Source organism: Eimeria acervulina, genomic scaffold (assembly GCF_000499425.1).
Source record: "Eimeria acervulina Houghton genomic scaffold, Eah_scaff316, whole genome shotgun sequence".
NCBI lineage: Eukaryota > Apicomplexa > Conoidasida > Eucoccidiorida > Eimeriidae > Eimeria > Eimeria acervulina.
The window spans coordinates 1-20,666 of NW_013547641.1; the positions used below are offsets into that span (position 1 = coordinate 1).

Below are 20,666 nucleotides of genomic sequence, written 5' to 3' on the forward strand. Positions count from 1 at the left end.
ATATATAGATATATATATATATATATACATATATATGTATATATATATATATATACATATATATGTATATATATATGTATATATATATATATATATTTACATATCTGAAGAGGAAGAAGAGCAGAAAAATCGAAGAGAAATTTAACATCAAACAAAACACAAAAACCAAACGAACGACAAAAAAGAGAAAACGAAGAGAAGCAAACAAACATAAAAAACAAACAAATGCATGCAAATCAGTCTCAGCTACTCCTTCACCACGCTAGCGGCCTTCCCTTTAGGGCTTAGGGTTTAGGGTTTAGGGTTTAGGGTTTAGGGTTTAGGAGCGGACGGTCTTTGCATGCGTCGCAGTGCCCATAGTAAACAAAAATAACTCGAAGTAACGCGACATCTCTCTGCAGCACACAAACCCTAAACCCTAAACCCTAAACCCTAAAGACTTGCTGAGACAGAAGAAAAGGGTTTAGAGAGCATAAAATGTAATATCGGAGAGAGACAGCACGAACAGCAAACGAAAGAAAAATAAAATGCAGATGTATTAACAATAATGACAACAATAATAAAAATAATAATAATAATAATATTAACAAAAACAGTAATAATAATAATCATAATAATAATAGCAATAATAATAATAGCAATAATAATAATAATAATAATAATAATAATAATATACATAATAAACAGCGAGAGGTGAGGAGACAGAAGAAAAAACAAAGAACAGCAAATAAGTGCATGCAGACGAAGACAGCAGCACAATAAAGCAGACAAACAAAAACAAAAAAAGATAAATAAAAACAAACAAACAAACAAAACAAACAAAATAAACAAACAAAATAAATAAATAAATAAACGGACGAACCTCAAGAATGAAATAACCCCTGGGCGGAGTTTCATAGTGCTGGAATGACCTGAGATAAATAAATAAATAATAAATAAATAAATAAATAAATAAATAAATAAATAAATAAATAAATAAATAAATAAATAAACGTATATAAGTAAGTAAATAGATAAACAAAAAAATAAATAAATAAACAGAGAAAGATACACAAAAACAAATAAAAACAAATAAAAAAACAAACAAACAAACAAATAAACAAACAAACAAACAAACAAACAAACAAACAAATAAACAAACAAACAAACAAATAAATAAACAAACAAACAAATAAACAAAACAAATAAACAACTGCTCACAGGCTCCTCCGTATGCATCAGAAGCATCTGCAGCAACGCGGCAGCAAATGAGAGACTGTTCCAGCTTCGCAACAATAGCAAGGGCCTCTGCATCTGTTCTGTAGTGCGGATACACCCCGCGCCTGCTGCTGCTGCTGCTGCTGTTGTGGCTGCTGCTGCTGCTGCTGCTGCTGCTGCTGCTTGAAGCGGGGAAGCAAACCTCCTCCCAGGTCTCCGGCTCTGGGGCAGAGAAGCGAGCAAAGTTCGTGCTGCTGCTGTTGCTGCTGCTGCTGCTGCTGCTGTTGCTGCTGCTGTTGATGCTGCTCGTGGAGTTGCTGCTGCTGTTCTTGTTGCTGTTGCTGCTGCTGCCGTTGTTGCTGTCGCTGCTGCAGGTGCTGGTCTGGTCGCTGCTGCTGCCTTCTGGGCTGCAGGCCGTATCCACCTCAGCTGCTGCTGCTGCTGCTGCTGTTGCTGCTGCTGCACTTGGTTCGCCTAGCTCCGGGTTTGTGTTGTCACATGCAGTTGTTCCTGCTGCTGCTTCTCCTGCTGCTTCTCCTGCTGCGTCTGCTGCAGCAGACCCATCTGCTGAGGGTGCCTCCGCACTTGTCGCCGCTGTCTGCTGCTGCTGCTGCTGCTGCTGCTGCTGCTCTTGCTGGTGCTGCTGCTGCTGCTGCTGCGTGCTGCGTTTCTTAGGGGCGAAGTCATCTAAGACGATAGTCGGCAGACAGTCGACTGGAGGCGGCAGCGAAGTCGCGTGCAGCAGAGTGTTGTCTAAATCCAACACCTGCAGCAGCAGCAGCAGCAGCAGCAACAGCAGCAGCAGCAACAGCAGCAGCAGCAGCAGCAGCAACAACAACAGCAGCAACGCAAACCGCAGCAACGCAGATATCCAAGGCTGTTGGGGTTACTTAAAAGCGCAGCTGCTGCTGCAGCTCCTCAAGAGGATGCTTCGACAGCAGCAGCAACAGCAGCAGCACCAACAGCAACACAAACACCAGCAGCAGCAGCAGCAGCACAAGCAGCAGCAGCAACAGCAGCAGCAAATTACCAAGCAAAGTTTTCTTCTGTTGAGAAGCGAAAGAATCCTCTCTCTCTCCAGCTCCTCAGCCGTCTGCGCTCAAACCGCAAACCCTAAACCCTAAACCCTAAACCCTAAACCCTAAACCCTAAACCCTAAACTGTCACCGTGCGAGCGCAGCTCCTAAAGCCAAAACCCTAAACCCTACACCCTAATCCCTAAACGCTAAACCCTAAACCCTAATCCCTAAACCGTAAACCCTAAACCCTAAACCCTAGAAGAGAGAGATAAAGATACCTGTCTGTCTATTTTGAGTCCCCTATCAGAAGAGAAGAAGCCGGCAGCGACAGCATTGTCAATTTGTTGTTTGTTCAGCGGAGACAAACAAAAACAACAAACGCCCTCACTAACTAACGGGTGGCTGCACTGCTGCTCTCGTACAGCCCCTACGCAACGCCTGCATGCAAGCAATATCAGAGTTTGTTTGTTTGTTTGTTTGTTTGTCTGTTTTAGTTGTTTAGTTGCTTGGCTTTTTATTAGTTTGTTTATTTATTATTAGGAAAATATATATATATATATATATTATATAAAGATATTATTATATATTATCTATTATTATTTTTTATTATACATTATATATTATATATTATTATATATTATTATATATTAATAAATACTTACATGCATATTCATGCATATTTATTTATTTATTTATTTATTTATTTATTTTATTGTAATTCACTTGTTAATCTTTTATTTTGTTTTTTTAACTTTTTGATTGCATATATCTAAATATATTCATATATTATATTTATATTTATATATATATATATATATATATATATTATATTTATATATATTTATTTATATACATATTTATATTATATTTATATATATTTATTTATTTATCAAGGAGAAGAATAAACAAAAAAGAGAGGGGGCACCAAAAGAACAAACAAAAAAGAAATATAAAGAGCAGCAAAGGCAAAACAACAGCAAATAGATAAACAGACAAAACCCTAAACCCTAAACCCTAAACCCTAAACCCTTGACGGACTGTGTGGGGTTTGTCAGCACTTCATTTGTTTGCAGATTAATACTGCAAAGGGTCCCTGAGACTGGGGAGCGAACAACAAACTCTGATGAGGCCCTTTCTGCTGCTGCTGCTGCTGTTGCTGCTGCTGCTGCTGTTGCTGCTGCTGTTGTGCTTCCCGTTGCTGCTTCTGCTGCTCCTCCACCTTTAGCGTCTGCTGCTGCTTCTTGATTTGCTGTTTCTGCTGCTGCTGCTGCTGCTGTTTCTTCTGCCTTGGCCGCATCTTCAGCAGCAGCAACAGCATCAACAGCAGCAGCAGCACCAGCAGCCGCAGGAGCAGCAGCAGGAGCAGCAGCAGCAGCAGCAGGAGATAGATGAGCCATCACCTGCCCTGCTGCTACGTGGCTGTTGAGAGGGACACGCCAGCGCACAACCAAAGGTAGCGCCTTCAAAGCCTCATCAGGAATATAAACAGAAACAGCTCCTGCTGCTGCTTCTGTTGCTGCTGCTTCTGCTGCTGCTGCTGCTGCTGCTTCTGCTCCTCCTCTTCCTGCAGCACCTCCTGGTGCAGCAGCTGCTGCTGCACCACCTGCAACACTTCCCAAGCCCTCCTTCGCGCCTCTGAGCAGGTCCATTGGCCTAAACCCTAAACCCTAAACCCTAAACCCTAAACCCTAAACCCTAAACCCTAAACCCTAAACCAGATCGGAAGAGCGTCGTGTAGGGAAAGAGTGTAGATCTCGGTGGTCGCCGTATCATTAAAAAATAGGGGTTCTCGTGAGGTATATGGGTTAGGAAGGCCTTTAGATCGCCTTTGCAGTTTTCTATCGGTGTTTGCTTTGTTTATTTTGTTTGTATAAATACATGTGCGGAGCCAGAGAGGTACACAAACAAAACAACAAGCTGCATGTACACCTGAAGAGCTATCAGTTAATCGCTACGCTATGCTGCGTTGCTGCTGTTCGTGCTGCTGTTGTTACTGCTGCTGTTGCTGCTGCCGCTGCTGTTGCGGTTGGTGTCTTGCTGCTGTTGCTGCTTCTGTTGCTGTTGCTGCTGCTCTTGTTGCTGCTGTTTCTGCTTCTTCTGAAGCTCCTCCTGCTTCTGAATTGGCTGCTGCTGCTGCTGCTGCTGCTGCCGTTGCCGCTACTGGGCAGAGTGTTCCTGCTGCTGCTAATGTTGCTGCTGCTGTTAGCGCTACTGCTGCTGCGAGTGTTGCTGCTGCTGCCACTGTTGCTGCTGCAGCTGATGTTGCTGGTGCTGCTGCAGTCTAGCGTCTTTGTTGCAGTAGAGCTTCTGCTGCAGCAGCAGCGTTGAGCTCTCGGGGCCCCAGCTGTCGGGGGCCCCCTCCAGGGTTAGGGGCCCCCAGGGGGTGGGTATAGAGTCTATAGAAGTTTAAAATGAAAGAAAAAACTAGTTAAATATAGTTCAATACGATAAATAAGAATAAATGCAGCCATATTTGCTTTCAAACGCCGGCCTTTTCACTAAGTTATGCTGGGGCCCCCCTCAGCTGCATGCAATACAACAGCCTTTCGGGTGTCTTGGGGGCCCCTTGCTTCTTCTCTTTCTTCTTTCGTTTTATATTGTAAAAGCTAAAATACTTCTGGGTATTATCTCTAAACAATCAATCCTAAACCCTACACCCGATCTTCTGTGACCATGTGTTCTCAACGCAGTAAACCCTAAACCCTAAACAATAAACCCTAAACCCTAAACAATAAACCCTAAACCCTAAACCCTAACCCCTAAGCTTGGCTTTCTTCGTCTCATTTCCAGGAGACAAGGAAAGGTGCACAAGTATGCTGCGCTGTGTTTATCATCTCTTTCTAAGCGTTTTGGGGTTTACTCTGCCCTAGTGCCTCTCTTCTTCTGAATTAGGGTTTAGGGTTTAGGGTTTGCGCGTGCGCACGTTTGATGAAGCCACACCACCTGGGGACCCTTGAAGGGGGCCCCCTGTGCCTTTTAAATAGGCGGGGGCCCCTGTGGGGCCCCCGGCCTTCATCGCTTTATTCTTCTCTTCTTTCTTTCTCTAAAACAGCACCAACGCGCTGCACACTTCACCATGCAAAATACAATTCCTGTCACCCCCCTCTGCTGCTGTCTCTCCCCTCAAAGTCTTCCTTCGGTGCAGCAGCAGCTGCTGCTGCCACCACCAGCAACAGCAGCAGCACATGCATGTGTGTTTGCGATATTCGTTTATTTGCTTCGAGCCGCCAGAGGGCGAGAGAAGAGAAGTGGGAAGAAGAACATCTGGCCAGCGATGTGCAGCAATTGCTGCAGCAGGTCGATGAAGCAGAGATGCAGCAAGCGAAGCTGATGGGTAATTAACAAACTCTTCTCCTTTCTGTTTGTTTCCTTCCCTCTGTCTGATCTTCTTCTTCTTCTTCTCCTTCTTCTTCTTTTATTTCTTCTTCTTTTATTTCTTTGTGTGTTTCTTGTTTTTGTCTGCCTGGCGTTTGTTTCTTCTTTCTTGTGTTTTCTGTATTTGTTTGTTTGTTTCTGAATATTGTGTAATGGGCGTTTTTCCTCATTTCTGTATAATTGTTTGGTTTCCCCTCTCTCTTCGTCCCCTGTAATGATAATAATAATAATAGTAATAGTAATAATAATTATTATTATTATCAGTTTGTTGATGTTATTGGTTTGCGTTGTTGTTTCTGCCGCTTTCTTTGAATTTGTTTGTTTTTTCTATTGTAATTCTTTTTACTGTTTTCGTAGGCCGCTGTCCTCCTTCCGTCTTTGACTCCCCTGAACTTCAAAAAGAATTTCAAAAAACCATCGGCCGCCGCCGTACCCAACTTCTCGCAGCAAACAAAGCTGAAAAAAATTCAGTTGCAGCTAGTGGCTGGGGGGCCCCCCACAGGGGCCCCCATGGTACAGCGTCTGATGAGGGAGGGGGGCCCCCCAGTAAGACAGAGGAGGGTTGGGCGGAGTTTCTTGATCGATACAAACGGCCGCAGGCGGTTTTCAGTCCTTCTTTGCCTTCTATAAGCAAAGCAGGAAGAAGAAAAAGAGGAAAACAACAAATGAGTGAGTGAAAGGGAGAACCTTAAACCGTTCATGCTTTTAGGCGTATTGCTGCTATTCATATTATATCTATATGTATATATATGTAGCTATAAAAAAATTAAAGGGGGGACCAAAGTAAGACTGTGCTTGGAAACAAAAGGCGTGTGGGTGTGTTAGTGCGGCCTTTGCAGTACCGCAAGAGATGCAAGACAACAGAGAAGCGACGGCGAGTACAGAAGAACAGGAAGAAGGAGCAGAAGGAGAAGAAAATGATTCAATGGACTTTCCTGAGGAGGAGAGCGACCAGTGTGAATCTCTTTTCGACTATGTTTCGCTAAAAGGCGGAGCTTACCGAGACTTAACTCATGAAGAAGTGATACGCATGCGAGAGGCTTACCAACAGAAACTCCTTTTAGATAGACGCGTGCGCTGGCTCAAGGCCAGAGCCCTCCCAGACCCCGAAAGAGAAGCAGCAGCAATAATCAAACAGCACAGCAACCCTCAAGTAGGACGCTACTTGCTACTTCCCTGCTTGCTGAGAATGCTTTACTTCTTTATTCGCAAGCGTAGCGGCCTTCACACACACACGAATCCAGAACTTCTTCGCTCTCCGCGCTCCTGTACAAGTGTCGTGTAGCCCCTACTCAACTTTTCTTGGGTTATTGCCGCTAACCTCCTCCATGGCAATATCGTAATGCATGTTGAAGGCTGATGCATGCTTCATGGGACAGGGACTCTCTGGAAGTGCAACGGGATTGGTGTATATATGTATATATTTCTATTAGTCAGCCTGTGCTTGCGGCATAATGTAGGCAATGAGTTTCATGGATTGTTTGTGCTTCTCTTGGGCTTACAGACAGAAGACTCCCTTGTCAAGTCGTTGGGTATGGATGACGGTGTGAGGGCAGCGCGGCGCATAGTTCGAATGGAAGCAGATGCAGAGCGCCAAGAGCTGGCATCTCGCATAAGAGCAAAGATACGTGAGGAGAAACTTGCAAATGCAAAGCTCATGAAGGCTGCATTGCCAAATGTTCAAGGTAAGAACATGCGGGTGCTAGTGATCCCTATCCCATTTCAGCATCCGTCCATGACGAGGCAAATGCAGCATGCTCGGCGCTGAATCTTGTGATCTTCTCAGGCCAGATCATAGACCCCATAAAGTTCCACGTTGCCCGCAGAACCGTCCGCCAAGCTCGACTCTTGCAGTCGCAGTTAGAAGAGTTCCTCACTTGGAACTCTGCGGAGGTTCTCTACGGCCTCCTGGGTGGAGCTTCAGTTTCGATCCACCATGTGGAACAGCAGACGACCAGGTGACTCTGGGTACCTCGCCCTGTATTGGAACTATTCGGATTGTTGTGGTTGCCTGTGAAGTCCTTTTACTGAGTGATAGTGAAAACTGGCTCCAGCGTGTGACTGTCATGGCAGGTCAACATGTTACGTTTTCTTCACCGTCGCTTCTAGGCACGACCCCAAAGATGTCGAAGAGAAGCTGAACCGAGCAGCCCCTCATTTGCGAATGCAAATGGCAAGGCGTTTAGAACTAGGGTATACACCGCCATTTCGCTTCATACACCATTCAGAAGACGATTTATTCAACAAGCACAACCTTCTTAAATTGGCGAACGAACGCCCGTTACGAGATGGGAATTCGAGAAAACAGAAGCAACAAACTATTGCGACCACTTGGGGAGCAACGATGAAGGGGACTGCCTGAAATATGGCTTAACTACCTCACTGATGAGGTCTATGCATCTTTGAGTCGAATTTGTCTGGCATAGACTCATTCGAGCATTTTTACAATTTTTTGAGCTGAAAATGACTGTATAGATCGTGAAGTTTCAAATCTTCTTGCATTAATATCGGGAAACGTTTGTCCGGGACATGTTGGAATACCATGTGCACATCGACTGGAGCAACAACTCGAAACGTAAGATGTGCGTTTGCTGTTTAAAAATGTGGTATGCTGGGTTCGGTCCCACACGTGCGCGCACTTGCTCGACACATGCTGGCATTAACTGGGGAGCTTTGCGCCGTCCACAGTACTTCAGAATCACTGCTTAACCCTGTAGGAGCACTGCTAGCAGTTCAGCATTTTCCGTCACGTGTTTTCCCCCTTACCGGCCCCGATGGATGAAGGCTTGTCGAAACGGTCTCGAGTAGTCACGCACCAAAACCCTACGTGCGTCATTGCCATACCGTAAAACTCATGCCTAGTCAGAACTATCTCACCATTTTTCAAGCTCTGCTAGAATGACCACAGGGTCTCCGGGGTGAAGGATGGTGCCTTTCCACTTGCAGTAGCGGTCAACAGTTGCAGTTCTTCTCGCATACATTTTTGTATGCTTAAACATTTTTCTGAATGCATCAGGGACGGCCACAGTGGGTACGTATCCCAACTCGCCGCCTTTCGTGCGGCAAAATGCCCAGGAAGTGTTCTAAATTTGCGTTAAACGTTGGCAATTGGAAAGATCTTAGCGGGCAATGTAAACCATTTATCTCACCGTGACGGAAAACAGGAATACTTCATCTCCGCAATTCACGCTGAGAGTCCCTGGTTCGTCGCTCTCGTAATTTTGCTCAACAGTAACTAGAATATCCTGTGCTCAACGGGTGTTGCGGTGCGGCATACGTTGGGTAATGCTGCGAACTGACCTCAACTGCCCAATATTCGAATTCATGTGACGGATAACTTCTTTCAAACATGTTGATGGGCTCTTCATCAGACTGCGGCTCCCCTTTCGTGTCAACCCAGAGTTGCAGCTTCTTTTCAATCGCCTTGTCATATGCATTTGTTACGGCATTTGATGTCTCGACGGGGCAATTTCCTCCATTGTTGGTGATGCAAATATCTGCAGCCTCATGATCATGTTGGACTGCAAATTGATGGACTAGCGGATCTCCGAGGTCATGCTCTCCATCTGATGTGGTCGCATTGAAATGCATCTGGCTCTGCTCATTGCTCGCCGCAAATGTGGTCTTTTCACCTTGTAGGGCTTCCGCTGACTGTTGTTCGACCTCCCTAATTGCAGTTTCTTCACCAATTACAATGGGTGGTATATCGCCTGGCAGTTCAAAATGGCTTTCCAGTTGAGAACAATCGGGGGGTATACGCTCGTGCGTATTTTCTGTTGAAAGCGGCCTGTCGTAGTCTCGATTGTGGGGGAAATTCGATGGGTTTTCTGCGGGGCACAATTCGTTTTCTTGTTCCAGTCTCGTGGCCACAGAGATTCCACTATCGTCGGCGGAAGGTTCTCTAGCGGCAAGGCTATGTTTTTGAGCTTCAGCATCCGATCCTTCACTGCAATGCAAATAATGCCCCTGAAGATCCTTTCCTTAGGAAAAAGAATATGTTTAAAGTCAGCACTATCCCACCCTGGAAATCTCTGGCTGGTGCACTTCAGATTGAGCAGCTGATTTTATGCAATCAGCTGCCTTCAAGTGTTGCTGCTCATCGTGCAGGCTCGAACTGTGCTCCGCTGTTGTACCGATCATGTACAGAGTAGCACGAGAACGATGGGGCGACTTATTATCTTCATCATCATCCATGTTCTCTGCTTCAGGAAGTGAACTTGGACTTTCCCTCTCTTGGGTTCCTTCAGAGCCGATCGGTATGGCTGTGCTCCCCGTTACTTCATCTTCTCGCTGCGCAAAGTCAAGCGCATCTTCGCCTTCTTGCTGCCCAAAGCTAGCTCCAAAAATCTCCATGGCCGCCTCTAGAAGGTATTCTGGCTGGACCGTCCGCGATTGTCTCAGTTCCGAACGAAACAGCATCCTCAGTGCTGAAAAGGTCCGAAGGTCTACAATCCTGTTGGGGAGTGGGCTATGAATAACTGGGCACGCTTGTGTCATGGAAGTTTCTTCCTTACCACGTGCCGATGACGAACAACCCGGAGGTTTCTCCAAGTTCCAAACCGTCTGCCATCTCAAAGACATCGTACACCCTGGCGTCGGACGGGGCCAAAGAGACAATCCATCGGAATGCTTTCTAGGAACTCCCCATTGGGTTTTTGGTTAGAATGGAGCCTAATGTATACACATACGTGCTTGCGAACGGTGACATATCCGTAAGGACCCAATGCTCCATTACTGTAGGTATTGGCTGTGAGAAGCAATTGCGACAAGCGGGAATGCATTTTATTTACCTTTCGATACGCACAGCAGGAACGTTCCTAACAAGAAGAAGAGACGGTATCATATGCTGATCTCTCAAGCGCACGGCCTTCTCAAAGGCTTCGCCTGCACCGCGCAAGTCGACGGCAAGCCTAAAAGGTATAGTTAAAAATGCTGGGGTGTTGCTTTCACGAAGTAGCTCAACTTACTGAATTCTCGTGAAGACGAGGGCTAGCGTATCTTTTGCGAAATAAATGTCTTTAATGCTTTCCACATGGGGTCTAAACGAAGAGTTGAATCCTCTCGGCAGTTTGGGAAACTCTTGTTTGCACTCACCCGTGTAACAAGGGAGAGGAAACTTGAACTACCGAGTGGAACCCATCTGTCTGTGCGGCCACTGACGCCACACCTGCAACGCTATCCGCAAGGCTCAGTGCAGGCAGGTTGAAGTACGCCCAAAGGCATTGAAGACGCAATATTGAAGGCGAGTCCGAGTTAAGTTCCCTCCACACGTCAGATGATGTGTCTCCAGCTGCTCTGTGAGGGGATTCCTGGGCATTTCCCCAAAACGCGGGAAGAACTGGCCTCCCGTCTGCTAAGAATGTCATGTGCGAGCTGTCATATGCTTCAGGAAGAGGAGCCGAAGCGATCGTGCTCGACATATTCCTTATTTCCTCGGCTGCATATCCGGAATTGACCGCCTGTTCGTTGCTAATCTCCATGGAAGCCATCGTTTCATATGCGCGATTGCAATTATAATAATCTAGCGGCAAATTTGAGTGAGGGCGCGAGGCAAGCTCGATTTGGAAAAAACAGAACTTTCCAGAAGTGAATGCCGTCATCTACGGAAATTATTCCGCGCGTACGTACACCGCGCGTTTATGTCGTTGATGTTCAGCTCGCGCGTCACTTATTTTCTTTCTGACTGGTTCCAGCCTGCATCTCCTGTAGTACGTTGGTAGGAAATTCCATTTCCTATCGTATTGTTCTGCAATTTAGAACATATTTTGGGGTCGCCGTACGCCCCGCATGCGAAACTTGCAAAGATGAGTGTAAAGATCACCGTAACGAACGGTGCACATGCCTTATATTCGGAATACGGCTGACAAATACCCGAGAGTTTAGCGAAACTGAGGACCCATGTCGATATATTTCAACTTTGTCGTGAGCTTTTTAGTTCCCTTATGCCCCCCGTGCAATTTCGCGGTAGAACTTGCCGCAACGTGTGGACGCAGAGTAGATGCAGGTTGGATGTGACTGCCGCCGACAAACCATCCACGCTCAAATCTTGTTGAACACCCCTGACTCAATCGGTCACTCGAGGGTCATTTGGCCGCGCACCAACATTCCAGAAAGACGAGTAGAAAAGCGTTCGGTTCTTAAAGAATGTTCTCAAGAGGCTCTAGCCTAGCTAAAATGTTTCAGATTTTGGAACGCTTATTCTCTCAATAGCTGCGCCACCACGCTGTTGCATGTGAATGTTTGCTCCGTAGCCAGCTGGTCACAGCCTTGTCCCCCTTTTTTCAAGGTTGTTCGCGGGAAGTAACCATATTGTGCAGGATGTAGTATTATGGCTTGTATGACGTTGTACTGCCACTTGCGTGCGCGGGGCCTGCTTAGGAACAAGCAGTTGATTAGCAATTGTTTACGGCGTTACCGCATACGGCAACATGGGGCTTGGTGTAGATGAATATGTAACAGTTGGACTCTAGTGCAGCTCAGGACGGTCTTTCGCTGGCTAAAGTTGCAGACCGTCTTCACGTAGGATCTCTTTAAGTTCCGCTAACTGCAGTTTGTGAAATGGTCCACTTAACAACTGATGCATACTTTGTATAAAAACAACCAGAAGATTCGTTTGTTTTAGGTAGCCACCGCTAAAGCATATAACGTTGAGTAGTAGGTGGATATGCCTCAGTGGCAAATTGCTGGTATGAGGAAAGGGAGGAACTGACGCATTAGCGAAAAGCGGTGTGGTCACATTGACCGCTAGGCCGATAGCGTGGGGTGGCGGAAATGGGAGCGACAATGTGCGGATAGACTCAACTAGTGAAGCATTAATGGAAATGTGTTCTAGGAAGTGTAGTGAGATGAGCGTTCAGTTGGAGCAGAGGATCTAGAGCGGAATAATAGGGAAAGAATTTTCGAGCGCTATCGCTCCGGAGAAACATGGGTGAAAAAAAAGATTTAGCTGTTATATGGGTGGTATTGAGTTTATTACTTATTAGGGAAGGCGTGTAGGAGAGAGAAGAGGAGCGGTCTAGGTTGCAGGTTCATTGCTGGCGTGTACCTGGCCGGGCATGCGGCCGACGTTAACTGTCGCCGCGGGCTGCTGCTAGGCGGCGAAGGGCAGCAAAATGTGGACAGTGTGAACAACTTGGGCAAAGCTGGAAGGGGCGTTAACATGTTCATCGCATAAAGTTGTATAGTATTATTGGCGGCGTTGCAGGTGAAGGCTTTTTTCTGAATATGCTGCGTTGTGCCCCTCCTGCTGACTGTTGCTGCTCATTGGGCAATAGTCGTCTAGCCGCGAAACCTTCGTAAGATATTCGCTGTTTGTGCTCCCTAAGTTAATTCATGAGCTTTTTTTTGTGTTTATTGTTCCCTATAACTTTAATTTCAATGCATTTAAACGCCGCAGCGGCACCGACAGCAGCCCGTGCAGCTCTGGTCGCCTCGGCCTGGCTGCCGACTCCTGCGCAGCACAAGTGTTCAACTGCTACATTCTCTTCAATATCTTTAAATCAGCGCTAGAGAAGGCAAAAATACCCTTTAATTCTTCTTTTACGTGTCTATCATGGCTGCTACTGCCCCTTAATTGCTGCTTTCTGGTGGAGTCGCATGAAAGACGAACGCCAGCGACACCCGCAGCAGCTTTCGCCCCCAGCTGCGGCTCTGCGTGCAATGTTTAACTCATGCCCTTCATATTTTCTGCATTTGTTTCAGAGCTACGGACCAACAGGAAGAATCCAAGCACTCCCCTTGCAGCTCCAAACAAAGCAGCAACAGCAGCAGCAACACCACCAGCAGCAGCAGCAAACTGCTGCACACAGGATTGATGATGGCGCTTGCCGAGTTGAAGCAGAAAGTTATTCATGACTTAGGCCAAGAACATCTCTTCCCTCCTAATGCCTCACCTGAAGGTGCTGGGAGCTCCCAAGCCTCGCTTTCCCCTCTATGCTGCTCCTGCTGCTGTTGCTGCTGCTGCTTTCACGTGCTGCTGCCGCTTCCGGTGTAGTTTGGTGCTGCTGCTGTTGGCTGCCGCTGCTTGCTGCTACTGCTGTACCTTCCCCTCTGCGCCCCCCCCCTCCCCCCTCCCCCCAGCAGAAGACAATTATCTGTTGCATTTCCGGTGTGTGCATTTGTGTGTGGGTCCTTCGTTACGCTTTACATGCATAATGCATGTTTAATGCATAGCACGTAGCAGTTTTTTTCTCTCTGCTTTGCTTTAGTTTGAACGGGTCTCTTTGTATGTCTTATTTAGTTGTGGTTTCTGTTTGCATGGGTGCAGATGAGACGCGTCTGCTGCAGCAGCTAGCAGCAGCAGATGCTTCTTACCCTGGGGGTTTGGAGGCGTATATAAGACGGTCTCGCAAGCTGCTGGAGGATGTAAAGGCGGGAGTAAATCCTTTTGCTGGTTTGCACGTCGCAGTTCCTTCAGGCGAGCATCTGGTTCCGGGTTCTTCTTCTTTTATTGCTTATGAAGAGGAAGGGCTTCTGGAAGTGCAGAGTTGTGCATTTGTCTTCGTCGCTGGAGGCCTTGGAGAGCGGCTGGGGTATAACGGCATAAAGCTGAGTCTCCCAGTGGAGAGCTGCACTGAAACGAGTTATATTGAATATTATTGCAGCTTTATTCGCGCCTTTCAGGAGTATGCAGCAGCAAAAACAAAGAAAGCTGTGCACATACCTTTAGCGCTCATGACCTCCGCAGATACCCACGACGCCACGGTTTCGCTTTTTAAATCGAAGAACTTTTTTGGTTTAAATAAAGAAGAAGTATTTTTCCTTCAACAGCAAAAAGTTCCGGCGCTAGCAGATATGCAAGCACGCCTAGCTACGAATGCTAAAGATCCTTTTGTTCTAGAAACGAAGCCCCATGGCCACGGCGATGTACATTCTCTTCTTTTAAACTCGGGCCTTCTTTCTTCTTGGAAAGAAAAGGGAATTAAATGGGTTTTACTCCTCCAGGATACAAATGCAAATGTTATGAGGGTACTAATGGCAGTCGTCGGCGTCTCGAAACGAAAAAATTTCACCATGAATTCAATTGCTGTCCCCAGGTGTACATACACTCCAAATTATCACACACACAATCCTGAATAAAAGAGCATAGAAACACAATTAAATCCATCGAAATATAATCTAAAGACTTAATTTTACTCAATGCAATGCAAAATGCTGAAAAAACAAAATGTGCAACAACGTAAATAGAGTGAAAACAAACCAGGAAATCAAACAAAATACAAAGGAAAGCGAAGGAAATTAAAGGATTCAAGACAGAACAAATAAAGCAAAGCAAATACTAATTATGAATGCCTCAGCATAATATTATTCTTTTTTATTTTTTTGTTTTGTTTGCTTCATCAGACGACCCGGAGAGGCAGTTGGGAGTATTTGCCGTTTGGTTTCACAAGAAAAAGAATTAACAATAAATGTTGAGTACAACTTGCTAGACTCTCTCCTAAAGGTAATCCATTTGATTGCATGCATGCATTGATATACTTCTTTCTCTATGTTCTTTGTCTTATATATATCCTTTACTTGTTAGCAAAAGATACTTCTTTTACTGCATGCATGCACGCATGCATGCATGCGTTGTTCTGAATGCATTGTTATAGTTATTTCTCGGCCTGCTGCTGGCTTTAAGTGTATTTTTCTCTGCTTGTTCCTTAAGGATGTTCGCAAGTGTTTTAATGCATATATATTATATATATATATAATATATCTGTATTTGTATATACGTACATATATCTCTAATACCTATATATGTATATGTATGTACCTGTGTACATCTTTATTTGTGTGTTTAACTTGTATATATATATATATGTATGTATATATGGTGCATATGCAAACGTACATGTATATTTATGCATTTATTTATGCATGCATTCATAAATCTGTATTAATTTATATGTGCGTAGACGACGAACTCCGTTGGGCAGTTTGAATAGAATTATTTTAATATAATATAATATAATTTAATTAAATTGAATAAAATGTATTGAATTTTGTCTTTCTATAGGGGGCAGGCCAAGAAGGAGACAAAGCGGGGCCTTTGGGTTATTCATCTTTGCCCGGCAACACCAACGCCATCGTCTTGCAACTCTCTAATTATTTTAAAGCATTAAACCAAAGCAAAGGGATGGTCCCTGAATTCATTAACCCCAAATTCAAAGTACACATACCTTCTGCTGCTCCTGCTGTTGCTGCTGCTGTTGCTGCTGCTGCTGTTGGTGGTGGTCGTCGTCGTGGTGATGCTGCTGCTGCTGCTGCTGTTGCTGCTGTTGCTGGTGGTGCTGCTGCTGTTGGTGACGGTGCTGCTGCTGTTGGTGGTGGTGCTCCTGTTGGCATTGCTGGTTTTGTTGCTGCTGCTGTTGATGAATCTGCTGCTGGTGTTGGTGTTGCTGCTGCTGTTGTTGCTGTTGTTGCTGCTGTTTGTATTGCTGTTGCTAGTACGATGAAAACATAAATGCTTACAAGGGAGGAATATGTGAAAACGAATAATAATAATGAAGTATTGATGGCTTTGTTTTGTTGTTTTGTTTTGTTTTGCATTTATTTATTTTATTGATTTTATTTATATTATTTCTTTTGTTTATGGTAAGATGGGCGGTGCCCTTAAGAAGACATCTGTGCGTCTTTTTGTCTCGGTTTATTTACAGTTTGATGTTGCTGTTTTATTTATTTATTTCTTCATTCATTTAGTTTTATTTTTATTTGGTTTTTGCCTGTTTCCCTGTTTGCGTCTTCATTTGTTGATTTGTTAATATGTTGGTCTCTGTATTCACTTGTTTTTATCTTCTGTTGATTGAGTTATCTGTTTGTTTATTTGTTTATTTGTTATTTATAATTTATTTATTTACGTTTTTCCTTATTTACTCGTTTGTTTACCGGTTTAATTATTTATTTATTTATTTGTCTGTTTATATTTTGACTTACAATTTATTTATTTGCCTATATATTTGTTTATTTATTCATTTGTTTGTTTATTTATTTAGGACGCCACGAAGACATCGTTTAAATCCCCGGCCCGGCTTGAGAGTATGATGCAAGACCTTCCTCTTCAGCTCAACCCCACAGACAAAGTGAGGCAATTAATAACCAAAAAATATCCACAGCCAACAGCGCAACAGCAGCAGCAGGAGCAGCAGCAGACCAGCAGCAGCAGCAGCCGCAGATGAGCAGCACAGCGGCAGCAGCAGGCAAGCGGCACAGCAGCAGCAGCAGCAACAAATCAAGTTCAGGCCTTCACGGGGCCATCCACAGGGATTGTGTATGCAAATATGCATGCAGCATGCATGCACGCATGCATGCAGGAAGAGGACGCCACTGTGCCTTTTCGACGTTGTTTGTTTCGCTCTTTTCTTTGAGATTTGCGTCTATAATGCAATTATACCATGGGAATATGCATAATTTATATGCGCATATACATATATATAGAAGTATATATATAGTGTATATATATATACTTCTATATATAATTTACGTATATGTTTATACATATGTACCCATATAGTGTATATATATATATATATATATATATATATGTGTGTGCGAATCTACATATACGGTTACAAATTGAGAGCCTCTTGGAGTTGTTCATTTTTTCAGTTTGTTTATACTTGCTGCATGCATTCGTACACGTGCTTATTGCTGCTGTACATTTGTTTATAATTACGGTAGAGGTGTTTATGTTTGTCTGCGTTTGCTGCCTTTCTGTGTATTTAATTGCTTATTATTATATTTTATTATTATTATTATTTAGGCTAATAGCGTGCAAAACGACAAAAAGCGAGGAACAGCACAATCAGCAAAACCATCAACCGAAAAAAGCAGAAAAAAAGAGGCCATAAATATAAAACATATTTATCGATATGCATCTATATAGCCACTTTATATCTGCATCTATGTATATGTATACGTGCATGTATATGGATATGAATATATATATACATATATTATGTATTTATATGTATACAATGTATGTATATATATATGTATATATATGCATATATATGTATATATATACATGTATATATGCATATGCATATGCATATACATATACATTTGCATATGCATATACATATACATATACATATGCATATACATATGCATATACATATACATATACATATGCATATACATATGCATATACATATGCATATACATATACATATGCATATACATGTACATATACATATACATATACATACACATATACATATGCATATACATATACATATACATATACATATACATATACATATACATATACATATACATATACGTATACATATATATATATGCATATACATATATATATACATGTATATGTACATGTATATGTACATGTATATATACATGTATATGTATATGTATATATACATATATATATGTATATATATATGCATATATATATGCGTATATGTATATGTATATGTATATATATATGTATATGTATATGTATATGTATATGTATATTTATATGTATATGTATATGTATATGTATATGTATATGTATATGCATATGTTTATGTATATGTATATGTATATGTATATGCATATGTATATGCATATGTATATGTATATGTATATGTATATACATATTTATATGTATATGCAAATTGCTGATAGGGTTGTGTGTTTGATTTGTTGCAGGTGGGTTTTGTTGAGCTGCCTCGCTGGTGTTGTTTTAGCCCAGTGAAGAACTCGTTAGATGAAGCCAGAAGAAAAACAGAAAACAAATTACACCCGGAGTCGGCTATCAGCGGAGAAGCGGATTTTTATTTTCAAAACGCACAGTGGTTGCAGCTTGCTGCAGCTGATGCTGCAGCTGCTGCGGATGCTGCTTCTGCTGCTGTTTCTGCTGATGCTGCTACTGCTGGTGCTGCTGGCGAGGGAAGCAGCAGCAGCACCAGCAGCACCAGCAGCAGCAGCATGAAGTTGGGGGCCAAGGAGGTGACGATAGCGGAGCCGGAGTTGGTTTGCTTTGAAGGCGTTCGATATAAAATGGGGCCTAAGGTGGTGCTTTCGCCTTCGTGGGCGGTGTCAATACAGCAGATGAAGGAAAAACTAAACGGAGCTTCTGTTCGCATTGAAAAAGAGTAAAAATATATATGCGTTTGTTTGCTAAGTTGTTTTGTTAAATTGGTGTTGAGTTGCGTTCTTCATTGTTTATTTGTTTGTTCAGCTGTTGGTTTAATTGTTTTGTTCGCTATGCGCTTGTTTGTTTGTTTGCCTGTTTGTTTGTTTGTGTTTGTTTATTTGTTTGCTCGTTCGTTTGTCTATTTATTTGCTTGTTTGCCTCTCCCGCACATCGTGTTTGTTTATTTGTGTTTTTGTTTATCGGTGGAGTTTCCGAATTAACTCTGAATATTTCTTTGCTTCGTTGTTTGAGCTGTGTTTATTTTGCTGTTTGTGTATATTCAGAACATGTCCTTGTGTTTGGTTATTTGTTTGTTTGCGTGTTTGCATGCATGCATCTCCTTTGTTTGCTTTCTTATCCGTTTGTTCGCTCCTTTGTTCACTTGTTTATTTTATTTCTTTGATGGTGTATCTGTTGGTTTACCTATTTGTCTATCTACTGGCTTGTTTGTTTATTTGTTTGTTTACTTGTTTATTTATTTGTTTTTTAATTTATATATGAACTTCTTTTTCTTTGTTCCTGTTTCAGTTCGGTGTTGATTATTTCGGGAGACGTTCAAATAAAGAATTTAAAAGTGGACGGAGCGGCGGTGTTGAAAGCAGAAGAAGGTGCGCCCGTTTTCAAGTTGGGGTGTATATGCAGCTCGTTTAGTAACTGCCTATACACCCCGTGTATTGATTGATTCAGTTCCTGTTCTTCATTTTTATTCGTTTGCTTGTTTTGTTTTCTCTTTTTCGCTTGTTTGTTTGTTTGTCTTTTCGTTTGTTTGTTTCGTGTTTGTTTGTTTTGTTTTTTGTTTGTGATTATATGCATGTTGTACGGTTTCAGTTTTTTGTTTTCTGTCTGTTTCTCCTCGCTGTTGATATCTTTTTCTTTTCTTTTTCTATTTTATTCTTTAGTTTTCTTTCCTTCTGCTGCAGGCGCCTCGTTAGTCATCGAGAATCTTCAGGTGACGAACAAAGGCTGGAAATTTGAATCGGTCTCAGCCGAGAAAGGTGGTTCGGCTGCTGCAGCTCTGCGTGGTTTTACAGTGGAGAGGGAGCAGACAGAAGAAATTATTGCTCTCAAAGGAGAGAAAGAAGTTGTTAACAGGGAATAAAGCAAATAAACTGAATTAGAAGCAAAGCAAATACGCACAAATAATATAACAAAGAGCCAAGAAAACACTAATACACAGAACTCGCACACACAGACACCACCGCAGCGCCTCTGCACGTAAAAGAAGAAAAAGAAGAGAACGGGGGGAATGCAAGATAAACGCAAAAGGTTCCGCAGCAAGACACGGGAGGACAACAGCTACATCAATAAACAACAGAAACGAAAAGCAAGAAAGAGCAGACAACACACTAAACAAAGGACAGCTGTTGGATGCAACTTACTGGGCTGCAAGCATTACCACAAACAAATCCACAAAAATATAAAGAATGTGTATTTCTATTCGTATGTATATATGTACATATATAATATATATGTATATGTATTACATATATGCATCTCTATATGTATGTATATGTATATGTATATACTGCATTATATAGAGCATGCAACACTAATGTGCGCAGCGCATATAGTGCATATGGGCCAACTAACGCAGCGAAAATCAGAAGAAAATTCTTTTTAAAAGTTAATAGGCAAATGTAATAAACAAATGCAATATACAAATGTAATACATAAATGTTCTTAACAAACGTAATATACAGATTGGTCTCTCTCCTCTCTTCGCTGTCTCCTCTTTGTTTTTTTTAAACCGCCGCCGCCTCTGCATGCACAGCGCAACGCAGCGTACAACAACGAAGCAGAATGATGCACTTGCTGCTGCTGCTGCTGCTGCTATTGTTGTTGTTCGTGTTGCTGTTGCTTCTGCTCTTGGTGCTGTTGAGGGCGGTGCGTTGGGGTGTACAGACGCAGCAAAGTGTCTGAAAGACGGCGAGAGGGGCCCAAGGTTCTTCTTC

The 20,666-nt window shown here is 43.1% G+C and overlaps 4 protein-coding genes across 4 annotated transcripts; 2 read left to right on the forward strand and 2 right to left on the reverse strand.

Annotated features, from left to right (window-relative positions):
• Nucleotides 1-319: 319 nt before the first annotated feature.
• EAH_00032560 (hypothetical protein) lies at nucleotides 320-3,865 on the reverse strand (the record flags this gene model as incomplete). Its single annotated transcript, XM_013392292.1, has 5 exons — nucleotides 320-395; nucleotides 863-911; nucleotides 1,201-1,963; nucleotides 2,228-2,290; nucleotides 3,275-3,865. The coding sequence occupies 5 exons, from the start codon at nucleotides 3,863-3,865 to the stop codon at nucleotides 320-322; spliced, it is 1,542 nt and encodes a 513-aa protein (XP_013247746.1).
• A 2,576-nt stretch (nucleotides 3,866-6,441) lies between these two features.
• Nucleotides 6,442-7,553, forward strand: EAH_00032570 (Chromosome I, complete genome, related; the record flags this gene model as incomplete). The annotated part of the gene is made up of 3 exons (XM_013392293.1): nucleotides 6,442-6,744; nucleotides 7,096-7,276; nucleotides 7,378-7,553. The coding sequence occupies 3 exons, from the start codon at nucleotides 6,442-6,444 to the stop codon at nucleotides 7,551-7,553; spliced, it is 660 nt and encodes a 219-aa protein (XP_013247747.1).
• Nucleotides 7,554-8,816: 1,263 nt separating this feature from the next.
• Nucleotides 8,817-11,080, reverse strand: EAH_00032580 (hypothetical protein, conserved; the record flags this gene model as incomplete). Its single annotated transcript, XM_013392294.1, has 5 exons — nucleotides 8,817-9,571; nucleotides 9,725-10,044; nucleotides 10,106-10,180; nucleotides 10,382-10,501; nucleotides 10,686-11,080. The coding sequence occupies 5 exons, from the start codon at nucleotides 11,078-11,080 to the stop codon at nucleotides 8,817-8,819; spliced, it is 1,665 nt and encodes a 554-aa protein (XP_013247748.1).
• A 2,327-nt stretch (nucleotides 11,081-13,407) lies between these two features.
• On the forward strand, nucleotides 13,408-19,813 carry EAH_00032590 (UDP-N-acetylglucosamine pyrophosphorylase, putative; the record flags this gene model as incomplete). Its single annotated transcript, XM_013392295.1, has 8 exons — nucleotides 13,408-13,489; nucleotides 13,858-14,626; nucleotides 14,934-15,033; nucleotides 15,592-15,744; nucleotides 16,568-16,654; nucleotides 18,228-18,673; nucleotides 19,243-19,322; nucleotides 19,635-19,813. The coding sequence occupies 8 exons, from the start codon at nucleotides 13,408-13,410 to the stop codon at nucleotides 19,811-19,813; spliced, it is 1,896 nt and encodes a 631-aa protein (XP_013247749.1).
• Between the last annotated feature and the right edge of the window lie 853 nt (nucleotides 19,814-20,666).